At 50.4% G+C, this 14397-nt stretch overlaps 1 protein-coding gene across 10 annotated transcripts in view; it reads left to right on the top strand.

Annotated features, from left to right (window-relative positions):
- Positions 1 to 14397, top strand: part of LOC105699202 (chromodomain-helicase-DNA-binding protein 7) — a 35946-nt gene that overhangs the window by 14277 nt on the left and 7272 nt on the right. For 6 of the 10 annotated variants that reach the window (XM_012424035.2, XM_012424045.2, XM_012424062.2 and 3 more), the window contains 17 exons: positions 220 to 4085; positions 4463 to 4863; positions 4953 to 5300; positions 5433 to 5724; positions 5814 to 6449; positions 6573 to 6797; positions 6899 to 7215; positions 7293 to 7767; positions 7861 to 8225; positions 8310 to 8505; positions 8583 to 8885; positions 8972 to 9263; positions 9605 to 10127; positions 10267 to 10356; positions 11214 to 11408; positions 13361 to 13763; positions 13999 to 14284. In XM_012424035.2, the coding sequence (XP_012279458.1) occupies positions 327 to 4085; positions 4463 to 4863; positions 4953 to 5300; positions 5433 to 5724; positions 5814 to 6449; positions 6573 to 6797; positions 6899 to 7215; positions 7293 to 7767; positions 7861 to 8225; positions 8310 to 8505; positions 8583 to 8885; positions 8972 to 9263; positions 9605 to 10127; positions 10267 to 10356; positions 11214 to 11408; positions 13361 to 13763; positions 13999 to 14284 (9106 nt within the window). In that variant the 5' untranslated portion in view covers positions 220 to 326. The remainder of the gene's footprint in view (positions 1 to 219; positions 4086 to 4462; positions 4864 to 4952; positions 5301 to 5432; positions 5725 to 5813; positions 6450 to 6572; positions 6798 to 6898; positions 7216 to 7292; positions 7768 to 7860; positions 8226 to 8309; positions 8506 to 8582; positions 8886 to 8971; positions 9264 to 9604; positions 10128 to 10266; positions 10357 to 11213; positions 11409 to 13360; positions 13764 to 13998; positions 14285 to 14397) is intronic. The other 4 variants (XM_012424097.2, XM_012424088.2, XM_012424079.2 and 1 more) reach the window with 4 other exon arrangements.

The following is a 14397-nucleotide window of genomic DNA, read 5'->3' as shown; positions in this document are numbered from 1 at the left end:
TTCCGAAGGGGAAAGGTTATAGCGATTATGAAGATTTAAGCCATAAGCGTATAGCTTTTCCCCTTTAGCGTGTAATCATCAGCAACAAAACTGTTCCGGACCCATATTCACATCGATGACCGTGGTCATAGGATTTATTGAATTTATTTCATTTAGTTTTGAATTCTATACTGCGGTTAGCTAGTGCATCTCTACAATTGTAATTCTACGGTGTTTCAGAAAGAGCAGAAACGAATTGACAATGGGCACGTTACCGGTCAAAGGCAAGGTCTTGCAATACCCTCTTGAGCCCGAGACGGAGGCGAAGAGTCGTGCAGCGTAAAGACATGGACTCGTACGACCTATTCGGTGAAGATGTCAGTGGCTCAATGCTCGATGCTCTTCCTGATCTTGGGGGGAACGATCAGTTCGATCCGGCAGGAGCAGCCAGCTCCGTGGTAGTGTCAAGGGACGGTCCCAATCCCGGGCCCAATGGAGGAGGGAGTTACATCGGCCAGACGTACAGTATGTCTCAGGAGTCTCCTCTGCAGAAATTGACATCCTTCGGTGGATCAGAGTTCGGGAGTTCCGGCCCGTTGCAAGGCACATCACAGCGCGGTATGTTCAATCAGAATCTGGGCTCGTTCGACGGCGGCGCTCCCCAGCGAGCGATGGTGCCGGGGGCGTTCCAAAACCAGGCGCGCAGCATAACGCCGCAGCACCGGGGCCCTCACCCCGGTACCGGCACCCAGTACCCGAGTTACTCGGACAACATGTACTCGATGGAGCAGCAGCACCCGATGGCGAGGACCAACCTGAGCATGGATCCCGGGATACAGGGTTGGCCAGGTACCGGAGGTACGTACCCGCAGATGCAGAGGCACTACAACCAGATGGCACCCCAGCCGGGTACCTACCGGCAACACATGCCTCAGTACCCCCACCAGCAGGAGCAGCCCGCCATCAACCAGAAGATCCAACAGCAACAGCAGCAGCAGCAGCAGCAACAGCACTTCAACCCGCAACAGGGGATGATGGGAACCATGGGAGTGCCGCACCAGGGGATGCAGCCGGGCAGCACGAGCGGAGTCTATCAGCACATGGTGGGGCAGCAGCAGCACTATCAGCAGGGCAGTCCGGCGGCCATGTACCAGGCCTCCGGTGGCTACTCTGGTTTCGCGACTGCGATGCACCAGCAGCAACAGCAGACCCAATCGCAGTCGCAGCGGATGCCCCACCACCACGCGACCCACCAGCCCCATCAGACGCATCCGACACATCAACAGTATCCCCAGCACGGCCAACATCCCGGCACCCAGCAGACCCTGGACCCGCAGTACCCTCACCACGCCGCGCCGATGTTCAACCAGCCTCAGCATCCGGGCGCCACCGCGCAGTTCGGGACGACAAAGCTCGCGACCAGTCCCCAGTACCGGGCCAACTTCTCCCAGCTGTCCCCGCAGATGTCTCCCAGGCCGCAGATGTCGCCCCGGCCGCCGAGCGTGCAGCAACAGATGTCGCCCAGGCCGATCATGTCGCCCGCGAAGCCCAACGCCCTCTCGCCTCATCCCCACGTCCAGCTCCCGCCGCACCAGCAGTCAAGCCAGCCGAACTCGGTATCGGTGTCGCCGTGTCCGCCCTCGTCGATGCCGCAAATGGCCTCGGCCACGACGCAGCAGCAGAGTACCCTCCAGGCCCTCGAGCAAATGGTCATCCCCGGGGTCGCGGTCCCTAACCCCAACGTCCCCAGTCAGGACTACAACCAGTTCCAGGCGCGGCCGCCGATGTCCCACACCTCGCCGATCCTGCCGCAACAAAGCTCGCCCGCACAAAACTCCATGTCGCCGGTCGCCGGTCCCAGGATGCCCATGCCCTCGCAGTGGCCGCACCCGCAGCAGCCACAGCAACCGCAGCAACCGCCGCCGCCTCCGCAGCAACAGCAACAGCAGCAGCAGTCGGCGCAGATCAGACCCACCCTGGGCGCGAACGACGGGAGGAGCATGATGGACTCGCAGCCTCCCGCGACACCCGAGCAGTCGCCCAGCGTGTACCCTGTCAACGGACCCGACGGTATTCACAGCGTAATCGAGACGACGTCGAGGGACCCTCCGGAGAATGCGCCGACCTCCAACGAGCCCCCGAAGTCGGAGGTCGGGTCTCCGGACCAGAGCTCGTCGGTCAGTCAGGGTTCCGAGGGCCTTGGCAGACGGGGCGAAAGCCCGGTGCAGAGCAACGCTCAAGTCAACCCGTCCATGGAACAAACGGCACCGATGACTCCGGTTCAGGCCGAGCCGGTGCAGTCCCTGCCGGCTTCCAGTACCAGTGGTAACGCGGATTCTAATTGCATGTCCCCTGCGGTCCAGTCGCAGTCGCAGGTGACGAGCGCAGTCTCGTCGAACGCGGACAACGGGTCCAGCGTCGACGTCATCGCGGAGCAGCCGCTGGAGGTGAACGCCCAGCCTCACCAGCAATCCGTGGCGCCTCCTACGCAGACGCATCAGCAGCCTCTAGTTAGCCAATCTCAGCAACAGAGCCAGCAGCAGTCCTTGGTATGTACCCAACCGCAGATGCAACAGCTCCACTTGCAAGGTCAACCGCAATTGGTCCAGCACTCGTCCCTTAACCAAACGTCGCAGGCCCAGCACTCGCCGATGGGCCAGCAGCCCCAGCCGTCGCCGATCTCTCAGCCCCAGCAACCGCCCATGAGCCAGGCCCAGGCAACGCAGATCAGCCAGCCCCAGCAGTCGCAGATCAGCCAACCTCAGCCGCAGCAGATGGGCCAGCCACAGTTGTCGCAGATTACTCAGGCTCAGCAGTCGCAGATAAGTCAGTCTCAGCCGGCGCAGATAAGCCATCCCCATCAGTCGCAGCCGACGCAGATGAGTCAGCCCCAGCAGGCCCAGATGAGCCAGACTCAGCAGCTTCAGCTGGGTCCGCAATCGTCGCAGATAGGTCAATCCCAGCAGCCGCAGATCGGCCAACCTCAGCAACCGCAGATGGGCCAGTCGCAGCCACCGCAGCTGGGTCAGCCTCCGCAACAGCAGATTGGCCAACCTCCGCAGTCGCAGCAACCGCAAATGGCAGGTCAGCAACAGCAGCCGCAAATGGGCCAACCTCAGCCGTCGCAGATGAGCCAGCCTCAGCAGTCGCAGATGAGCCAGCCTCAGCAGCCGCAGATGGGCCAGCCGCAGCAACCGCAGATTGGTCAAACTCCGCAGCCGCAGATGGCCCCGTCGCAGCAACAGCAAATCCCACAGACCCAGCAGCCACCGATGTCTCAGCCGCCGGCTTCGCAGATGGGACAGCCACCGACGCAGCCGCAGCTCGTGCAGTCGCAGCAACAGCAACCGAATCAGCAGTCGCTCGTGCCTCCTCAGACTCAGAGCCAGCAACCCCTCCTGGGACAGACGCAACAGTCTCAGTCGCATATGGGCCCGCAAGTCCCTATGATCCCGACCAGCAACCAACTGCTTCCTCCTCAGATTCCTCATCAGCCGCAAATGCCGACTCCTGTACAGAACCAAGGTCAACAGATCACCAGCCAGAGCAACCAGGTACCGCCCACGCATCTGGCTGTTCAACAGATGCCTGCCGTGGGACAGACCGGCACCCTCGTGATGCCGACTCACCAGACCGCCGTTTCTCTGCCAAATGCTCAGCCACCTCACCCGGTACAACCTGTTCAACCTGGCTTCGGGGAGTACACGAATATCCAGAAGGGGAACCTCTATCCCGGCGACATACTGGTCGGGTCTGGACAACAGTACCACGCTACTGGGGATCTGATGAGCGGTAATACCATCACCAGCATGTACGGAATGCCACCGGGAGCGACGCCCACGCCTGTAGGACCTGGTGGCTTCAACAATGCCTGCGCCCCGGTCACGCATCATCAGGAGAGGGCTGCTCTTCAGCAACAGCTGCAAGAACTCTATTGCATGCCGCATGCGCCTGAGAACCAGGAGAAGATCGTCGCTCTGAAGGACAAACTTCAGGCTCTGCAACAGCACGAGACCAATGACCAGTGCAACGGTGGACCGCAATGCATCCTCCAGACGCCGATGTTCACCGCTGCCGTCGTTGACAGCCCTCAGGTGTGTAATGTCGTACGTATACTTGCACAGTTTTGGATCTATCGTACTCTCAAAGGGTTTTCGTGGATTTCGGTGGATTCGCTGGGCGTCTTGGATGTGGTTAATGTTTTCCACGCGGTGGTGGGATTTGTTTGGGTAACCGTGTTATTGTAATTGATTTCTGTCGAGATGGTTTACTATGGTTTTTACCTTGTGTCGAGGATCTGTTACCATGCGGATTCACCGAGTTCTCCACGTAGGCTCTCCTGCATCTTTCCTCCTCAGGTTATGAAGTTACGACGAGATTGATACCGTGGTCGATTTTCTTTATTGCCTGAGCGGTGCCGGATCTGTAATGCCCGTTCGTGGAAAGGAATCAGTTTTTATACCGCGGTGTGCCTTTTTGTCAGGTATCGAGCACGACAGGTCGAGGGCGAAGTAAAGGCGCTCCCAGGGCGAAGAAGAGCAGGAAAAAGGCGGACAAGGAAGCGGTCACTCCGATCACGGTGCAGCCGCTTCCTCAACCTGAGCAACCTCTATCGGACAATCTAGTCACACCTGGGGACAGCAGTAACGTCGTCGACAGCGTAGCCGACTCCGAGGACATCAAGCCCTCTTCTGGGGACATGGAGGAGGAGTGGAACAAGACCAGGAAAGCGCGTCCTCCGAGGAAGCCGCGCAAACCGAAGGAACCCAAGGAGCCCAAGGAAATTAAACCTAAGAAGGAACCGAAGACGCCAAAGGAGGCAAAATCCCCCAAGGGCAAGAAGAAGAGCAAGGAGCCCAAGGAAGCGGCGAAACGTAACAGAAAGTAATTGATTCACTTCTATCTCGTTTAGCTATGTCGCGGCCAGTTCTCCGGGCGCCAAAGAATTATTACTATATCGCGTTTTGTCGCAGGAAACCTAATCAATCCGAATCGGCCGACGACGAGGTTGTCGCCGAAGTTGAGGAAGCGGCCGTCTCGGAGTTGGTAATTCAAGACGGCGAGGTAAAGCCGAGCGAACCGCCGATTCAGGATGACCAGGAACACGTCGACTCTTCTACCACCGAACCCTTGATTACCGAAATCAAGGAGGAAGGCGAAGAGAAGACGGAATCCGAGGAGGTTCCCGAAGAGGAGAAGAAGGAGATCGCCCCGGATGCAACGGCTACCGAGGCTGCTACTCCTGTCAAAAAGAAAGCTCCGAGTCGCAAAAGGTCTTCTACGAGCAAACTTCCTGCTGGTAGATCCCCAAGGAATGCTAAGTATGTTGGATTTGGAATTTGTTCTGTAATTTTGTTACGGTCATTCGTGTGACGGGCAGGCAATTTTGGGAGGTCGTTTAACGCACACGTTTCCGCGTTTGATTTTACTTAACCGCTTGTTAACTGTTCTAGGAAACGCAAGAGTCGCATTGCTCCTGATTCCGATGGCGAGGAACTGGCGACGACACCTCCGCCATCTCCGGAAGCTGGAGACGATCTTAACAAAAGACGTTCCGCGAGAAACACGCATCGCAAGAAGTACGTGGACGACGTGATGCTCAGATTCTCCGATGACGATGTGCCTCTTCAGGAAGCGCAACTGACGAAGAAGTTGGAAGGCGCGAACGCCTCGAAACCCGCAGCGGTGAAGAAAGAAAACGAGGGTGGCGATATTGGACCAAATAAACCGAACTTTGTATATATTGTGAGTACGAGAAGTTTGTTATTAATTTTCCTTGATAGGCTGCATATGTTGAGAATGTTTCGTTTAATTGTTGGGTATTCTTTCCTTAGAATACAACTGACGAAGACTCGATGGTTGTGCAGCACATTTTGTGCACCCGGATAGGGAAACGAGAAGTTAAACCTGAGGTATTACCTGAAGTTAAGCAAGAACCTATTGCTGAAAAGACTGAGATTTCCGCCAAAGCGGCAGACGGTGCCGGCAACGCAGACGGCGATGTCGAGGAGAAACCAAAGGAAGAAGCAGGTTTGGCGAATGAGGCCTCGAAGGAAGAAGAGAGTACAGAGGATAAGCTTGAGAAGGGAGACGAAGGCGAGGTCGAAGAAAAAGAGAAAGTCGACGTTGATAACGTCGTAAAACAAGAACAAGACGAGCCAGAACAAAGTGAAGAAAAGAACGAAGAGGTTGTTGTTGATTCTATGCAGCCCGAACCTGAACCTGAACCTGAGCTTGAAGCCGAACCTGACCCCAACCCCGACCCTCAACCTAAACCTCAACCTGTACCTGTCGATGTAAAGCCTCAGCTTATTGAGGTAGAGGAGTATTTAGTAAAATATAGGAATTTCTCGTATTTGCACTGCGAATGGAGAACGGAAGAAGAACTGTACAAGGGCGACAAGAGAATTCAAGCTAAGCTGAAGAGGTTCAAGCAGAAACAGCAACAGAACACTAATATATTCGAGAATGTAATAATTTGTCCTTTATATGTGTTTATAATTATTTCGTAACATCGTGATGAGAACGATCGTGACTAATGCCTAAGAACGTGGAAATGTATAATGTGTAATCGCGATTTCCTCTTATCGTAGACCGAAGATGACCCCTTCAATCCAGACTTTGTCGAGGTGGATAGAGTTCTGGACGAGGCGACTCATGTGGACCCAACATCCGGAGAAACTTTAAGACATTTCCTTGTTAAGTGGCGGTCTCTCCAGTACGAGGACTCGACATGGGAATTAGAGGAGGATGTCGATCCCGAGAAAATAGCGCTCTTTCATAGATTTAATAAATTGCCGCCGAAGGATCAGTGGAAGGTAATACGTCATGAAGTGTTTCCACCGTTACGTTAATTTACTTTCGATTTATCGATCCCTTGGGATAATGTTTTCCACCTACATGGCTTCTCAATTTCCAGCCGAAAAAGAAGCCTCAAGCGTCAGCATGGGTTAAGTTAGAGGAGTCGCCGATTTATAAAAATAACAACAGCCTTAGGCCCTACCAGTTGGAAGGTCTCAATTGGTTATTGTTTTCGTGGTACAACGGTCATAATTGTATTCTCGCGGACGAGATGGGTCTAGGGAAAACGATTCAATCACTGACTTTTGTCGACGCGGTCTACAAGTACGGGATACGTGGGCCCTTTCTGATAATCGCACCCCTTTCGACCATTCCCAATTGGCAGCGTGAATTCGAGAGCTGGACCGATATGAATGTGATCGTGTACCATGGGTCGTAAGTGTTTGTCCTAGTGTAATAATAGCCAATCGTTTCTTTTTGGATCCGAAATAATCGCGATTGTATGCTTTCAGTGCTGCCAGCCGAACTATGTTGCAAGAGTATGAGGTTTACTACAAAAATGAAAAGGGCCAGCAGATTAAGGATTTAGTCAAATTCAACGTTCTGATTACCACCTTTGAGATCATTATTACGGATTTTAACGACCTGCGGGGGTACAACTGGAGGCTGTGCGTTATCGACGAAGCCCACCGACTTAAAAATCGTAATTGCAAGCTGCTCGAAGGATTGCGTCAGCTTAACTTGGAGCATCGCGTACTTCTGTCGGGGACGCCCTTGCAAAATAACGTTAATGAACTCTTCTCGTTGCTCAACTTCCTCGAGCCGATTCAATTTTCTAGTAGCGAAGCCTTCCTGAAAGAATTTGGTAATTTAAGTAGCGAGACCGAGGTGCACAAGCTTCAGTTGCTGTTGAAACCGATGATGTTGCGTCGTCTCAAAGAAGACGTCGAAAAGTCCCTGGCTCCGAAAGAAGAGACCGTTGTAGAGGTAGACTCCTTACGACTGAAAAATCGAGAAAAATTATTTTTATCCATTATTGAACGGAGGAAATAGTTATTCGCATCTTACCTTTTGTTTCAGGTGGAGCTGACAAACATACAGAAGAAGTACTACCGCGGTATTCTGGAAAGGAACTTCTCTTTCCTCGCAAAGGGCACTACGTCTGCGAACATTCCGAATTTGATGAACACGATGATGGAGTTGAGGAAGTGCTGCATCCATCCGTTCCTACTCAATGGTGCTGAGGATCAGATTCAACTAGACTATAAAACCAACGAGAAGGAAGATTCAGAGGCCTACTATCATGCCTTGGTTAACAGTTCCGGAAAGATGGTCCTCATCGACAAACTACTGCCGAAACTTAAAGCTAGCGGTCACAGAGTATTAATTTTCAGCCAGATGGTGAAATGCTTAGACCTTCTCGAAGACTATCTAGTATATAAAAAGTACGCATTAACGCATATTATAACATCTCTTAAGTCGTTTAGCTTTGTACTCCAAGTTACGTGAACATTGAAATTCCTTTCCAGATATCCATACGAAAGAATCGATGGCAGAATTCGAGGCAATTTGAGACAAGCTGCGATCGATCGGTACAGTAAGCCTGACTCCGATAGATTTGTCTTCCTGCTTTGCACAAAAGCGGGAGGCCTTGGTATTAATCTAACGGCAGCAGATACCGTTATTATATATGACAGCGATTGGAATCCACAAAACGACTTACAGGTACAAGCTTTGATTTCAAACTTCTAAGATCTGTAAGATTCCGTTCGAGAGTAACTTTTCGATTTTCTCATTTCCAGGCTCAAGCTCGATGTCACAGAATAGGTCAGCAAAAGATGGTCAAAGTTTACCGTCTGTTGTGTCGTAACACCTACGAGAGAGAGATGTTCGACAAAGCCTCGTTGAAACTCGGCCTCGACAAGGCGATTTTGCAGTCCATGAACACTAGCCAAAGTAAAGACCAGAGTAATAAACAGTTAACGAAGAAAGAGATAGAGGACCTTCTCAAGAAAGGAGCCTACGGTGCCATTATGGATGACGATAATGCTGGCGATAAGTTTTGCGAAGAGGACATCGAACAGATTCTTGAAAGGAGGACGCAGGTGCGATACGAGCCCTCGATAACACATTCTTAATGTATGGTAATAATTACGGGCAATCTTATCTTCATACGATAATTCTTTTCTAGATCATCACCATAGAGGCAGAGAAGGGTTCAACGTTTTCAAAGGCGAGCTTCGCGTGCTCGTCCAACAGGACGGACATCAACATCGACGACCCGGACTTCTGGAAGAAATGGGCGAAGAAAGCCGAGATCGACACCACGGAGAAGAAGGAAGAGGACGAGCTGGTCATATCCGAGCCAAGACGAAGGACGCAGATCAAACGGTACGGACACGACGAGTCCGTGGTCGACATGTCGGAGCTCGACAGCTCCGACGAGAACAGCGACGACGACGTCAGTGGCTTAACAGGTAGAGGTATGTTACTATATGTGCATGCCGCACATCATTTTTTCGTTTACCCCCCCATAAGTTACCTTGCCCAGGCACGAGTCACCGCGCGATTTTCCCAATTATCGCCATACGTTACGTCCCATAGTTCAGTTTATTAGCAGAGCTAATCGGCCCGGAGTCGCGTGCAATTAACAATGCTCCTTTGTTACGGTAGAAAGTGCATGGAGGTGTTCACACGGCATCATTTTGTTTTACGGGCAATGTTTTGCTTCCATATTCGGCGGTGATACGATCGGACTTTGGTGCAAGCGTAGGTACATCCAAGTCCTGAAAGACTGACATCCGTAATATTCTCTCACGACCAGGCAAGAAGCGCAGGGACAAATTCGGCAAGAAGACTCGGAAGTTCTACGACGAGTACATACCCCGCGAAGGGGAGGTCGTGTATGGAAGTTGGGCTCGCAGCGAGTGCTTCAAGGTGGAACGAGGCCTTCTCACCTTCGGCTGGGGTCGCTGGGAGGAAATCCTCCAGCACAGCCAATTCCGAAGAGGCTGGCGCGAGATCGACGTCGAGGACTGTGCAAGAGTGATCTTGCTCTACTGCCTTCGTTATTACCGGGGCGACGAGAAGATACGTAACTTCATATGGGACCTCATCACGCCCCTGGAGAACGGTGAGAAGATCAAGTCGATAAACGTTAATACCAGCAGCAGGAACAGCAGGCAGAAAAAGAAAGGCCGCGTTCGGGAGGGGAGGGAGACTAGAGGATCGGCTACAGGGAATGGCGGTCCCAGCGATCCCAATCACTGGAGCCATGCCGAAAAGTATGACGGCGACATCTTCCTCGAGAGCAACTACAAGAAGCACCTCAGCCGACATGCGAACAAGTGCGTCTAACTTTGCATCCATAGATCGTGACTCGCAACGGGATTTAAATGCCAGTCATCCGGCGTTTAACTTCTGGTTAAATGTTGTGTACTCGATCAGTGGTAAATGGATGGACGTTTATGATCTTAACGATTCTAGGGTTCTCCTACGAGTTCGTATGCTGTACTACATCAAGCATGAGATCATCGGCGATCTGGTCCAGCACATCTCCGACGGCGTTCACGTGAGGTCAGTAGGATTTGTCGCATACACCGCGCTTTTTCTGTTACTCCTTATTAAGTGGCTTAACATGAACATCGTGCACTTACACATGAGCTTCCACAGTGCTTATAGTTGCATGTGCATCGTATGTGTCTACCCTGGGAGCTGTACTAGTACGGCGAGGTCATACATCATAGAGCTAAGCTGCGTTTAGCTTTTTAGCTCTGCAAATGCGACTGCCTAATGTTGGCGCTCTTGCTACTAATACGATATTACCCTCCCCAACCAACCCCCTCACTTTTAATCGCATCACACCTGCGACGGTTAATGGAACCGCGCACTCCGGAAGGGGTGAGCGAAGTCGACGTCGGTTTGGTAAGACCCGGGGAAGCACCGAGCAGTGCACTGTGTCAAGAGGGCGAGAATCAACCGAAAGGGCAAAAAGAAAAAAAGAAAAAAAAAAAAGAAGGAAAAACAATACCACCTGAATCCCAAAGATTTGGCGAGGTCAGTTCCGTTCGCCGTATTTCGGACTTTAGTACGCAATCGAGATATCTTCCATGAATAGATCTCTCGATTAAAATCACTCCGTTTACTATTAAAGTATCAAGTATCATCCTTCGCTGTTCTGTCGAGATTTATCGCGACTAGAGAGACAACGATCCTTTAGGATCGCCGTAAATGTACGAGATGTCCAGCTCTGAGTGTGCTCCAAAAAGATAGAACCGTGGAGAAGTCAAGTCTCACAGGTCGTAGTCGGAACTGAAATCTCGTCAAGTCTTGAGCAAAATTTCTATCAAAAACGGGGGAGGTCCCTTGCGAGGGGCCTCGTAGACGATTGGCTTTAATGGAATTGGCAAATTGTAAATGGAACCGCCCTACAGTGCGTTGCGGCTAAACCCTCCGCAGTTGGCGGAGCCTCCGGCGAAATGGTGGGACTCTGAGGCAGACAAGTCCCTAATAGTTGGCTGCTACAAACACGGCTACGAGAATTACGAGCTGATGAGGGCCGATCCCGCGCTTTCTTTCATTTCAAGCTGTCCTCTCCTTACCCCGACTCAAAAGACCGCCCAGATTAAGTGAGTATCTATTTTCTGTTTTATGTATGTTCTGGAACCCCTCTTGCGAGGCCCGAGTGTCCTCTGCGTCTTGTAATGTCTCCTTCTCTGTCTACTCGTATCATCCTCACACGCCACTGCTAGTTCTTCTTTTTTCTTTTTTTTTTACCCTTAACGCTAACTTTGCATGCCACCATGTATGTTGCTCTCACGTTTACATGTTTCCCCGACGAGTTAGAACTCTCGCCGACACTGTCGAGGAAGAGAGAAGACTCAAAGAGAGAGAAGAAACGAGTCCGGTGGATATGCGAATTTTCCTCGATCTCTGGTTTGCAACGAGCTTGCGATGTCACGTTAATCTCTTCGTACCACGACTGTCTCTGGGAGATTTCAACGTTTAGAACACTCTCCGCATCGAAGTTTCGAAGCAGGCGGAAACGTTGGATTAAGCAAAGAAAAAAGAAAAATGTATCCAGTTGTCCCGTTTTTTGATCACTTCGAAACTTTGTACGGCACTCTCGTTCTGTTTTTTTTTCCCGTCTTCTATGCGATTGTGACACCGATGATAATATTCTTGGGAGATAACGTGTTCGCAGTCGATATATTAAGGTGACGCGAAAGTGCCATACGAGGGGCCAATTATTCATAAGACTTATCTCCAAACTGGGTGTACCGAATCGTTTTAAATTTTACCCGTTGAATAAGGAGGTTGTAAGGAAGATGCTGACACCCCTGATAATTTAAAAAATATCTATATACAAAAATGGTTAAAATCATGAAATTTCACGGGTGTTAGAACCTTCCGCATGGCCTCCATAATCACGTTGTAAAGTTTGACACGATTCGCTACACCCAGTTCAGAGAAAAGTTTCATAAAACGAAGCCTCTTTGATGCCACTTTCGCGTCGCCTTAATGGTATCTTTGTATTTCTCATCTGTAGACTCTCGTAGGTTTTGTGTGGAAATCTGGACGATGGCTTGCTTCGGGCTCGGTCAAGATCGATGAAAAGTCTCTAGTGAAAATTGGAAGGCGTCAGTATTTTACTGAAAGTTGACTTGCGAGCTGTATTAATTCTATTAAAATCAGTCGGGCGTAAACGATACTGACAAACCGGCATATTTTAAATAGTAAAACCAGCGCTTAGTCATTATTCTTCCGTTTAAACGAGCTTCTCTAATTGTTGACTTAGCCGGAGTTAATAGAGGGCCTTTTATCACCTCGGTGTATTGATTGGCACGGCGCGTACGGTACAATATGGAAATATTTGACGGCAGCGAACGTAGCGGGTTTTCGTTCTTAAGCCTTTTTCCTTGAACTTGACCGTGTTTATAAACAAGCCCTGCCGACATGTAATAATGTACATCGTCTATTATGTGATATCGACTCTTGAGATGCAGGAACTTCGACTGCGGCAAAGAATTCAGAAGTCTCCATAGAAGCCCAGAAAGATACGGACGTTCGATGAGCGATAAATAGTACGTTAGCCAACGTATGGCGGCGCTGTAATCATCTCTCATCTCTCTTAACCCCTTGAGTCCTTTTAACATATGGGCGAAATTTATAAAAGCGTGCGATCAATATTGGACCAAACGTCGGACGTATTTAAACGTCCTTGGGATGCAAAGGGTTAATCTTATGGCGATATGTAGCGAATTGCATTCTTTCTTTATCTTACCCATAATACTCGCCTTTCTATATGCGTCTATCTTCCTCCCGTATGTAAGATGTCGTTGGCTAACAGATGCGATCTCTCTTTTACCCCCACTTCTGGTTTATTAGCCAACTTTTAGAGCATCAAGCGCTAGCATAGGATCTGGGCTTCTATGGGACTTCTGAATTCTTTGACTGCGGTAATCGCAGAGCCGGTTTATGGATCTCAAGAAGATCGGACTGTATTATTTCCTTCGATCGGCACCCTGACATGCTCCGTTGTGGTACTTGATGTAACCGGAGGATACTAATGAAATTTCAGCAACCGGGAGGAGAGCAGTTTGGAGAATGAAATGGAAGACGGGGAGTCCTCGGGCATGCTCAAGGACTCGAAGGACTCCGAGAAATTCGGAAGGGAAACCCCGGCTGATTCTCCAGCGATTTCCAGCAAGGCGGACACTCCTATTCCTGAAGCGGGCAGTAGTCATGACGGCACCGATGGGCTTCTGGACGACGAGAAGACCTGGCCTTCGGTCGTCGACCTCAACACGCGTTTGCGTCGTGTCATTACGTCGTACCAGCGCAGTGTCAAGAAAGTCGAGGTCAAGGGCCATCCGAAAAATAAATCGAATGAAGGGGAGATGGGCGAACACTCCATTAACGCCCCCGAACCGCCCTTAAATATGCAAGGGTGGGATCTTCAACAATTGGCTATGTATCTTCTGGTTCGTATACATATAATGTTTAATGTAACGTAAGACTTTCAAAGTCAGTCGACTCGAGTAAGACGCATTTTTTTCAAGATTATTCCTTCTGGGGTGAAATTAATAGTTTTGGCGGACCGCCTTTCAAATACGTGTCTTATCGGAAACGACTGGTTTGAGGGTTTCGTTGTCACCTTAACGATTGGAACGCATGAAAGAGGAGATTTTGATCATTGCTTTGCTGCTACGTTTGCAGAAAATGGAGAGGAGGGAGAAAATGGAGGCTATGGTGAAGGAGAGGGAGAGAAACCGAATCGAGGAACAGCGGGCGAAGTGGACTCGCAGAGAAGAGAGCGAATTTTTACGCGTGGTGTCAACTTATGGTGTCAATTATGACAGAAAAAAGGCCCAGTATGACTGGACGAAGTTCAAGAGCATCGCTAGGTTCGATAAGAAGACTGACAACGACCTCACCGATTATTACATGTCCTTTAGAGCTATGTGTAAAAAGGCTTGCAATACGAAAGTCAACGATGACGAAGGTTCGTTTCTGAATCGAGTAACACCCATTGAATGCTTTTTTTTTCTCATAACATTAGCGTTAATTTTTTTAATTCAGTTATATACTTTTTTTTTTAATAGTTCTTTGATGTTC

This window comes from Orussus abietinus, unplaced genomic scaffold (genome assembly GCF_000612105.2).
Source record: "Orussus abietinus isolate OABI.00-Male unplaced genomic scaffold, Oabi_2.0 scaffold177, whole genome shotgun sequence".
NCBI classification, from domain to species: Eukaryota; Metazoa; Arthropoda; class Insecta; order Hymenoptera; family Orussidae; genus Orussus; species Orussus abietinus.
Note: the sequence above shows the minus strand (reverse complement) of the source record. Positions and strands in the feature narration are given on the sequence as shown.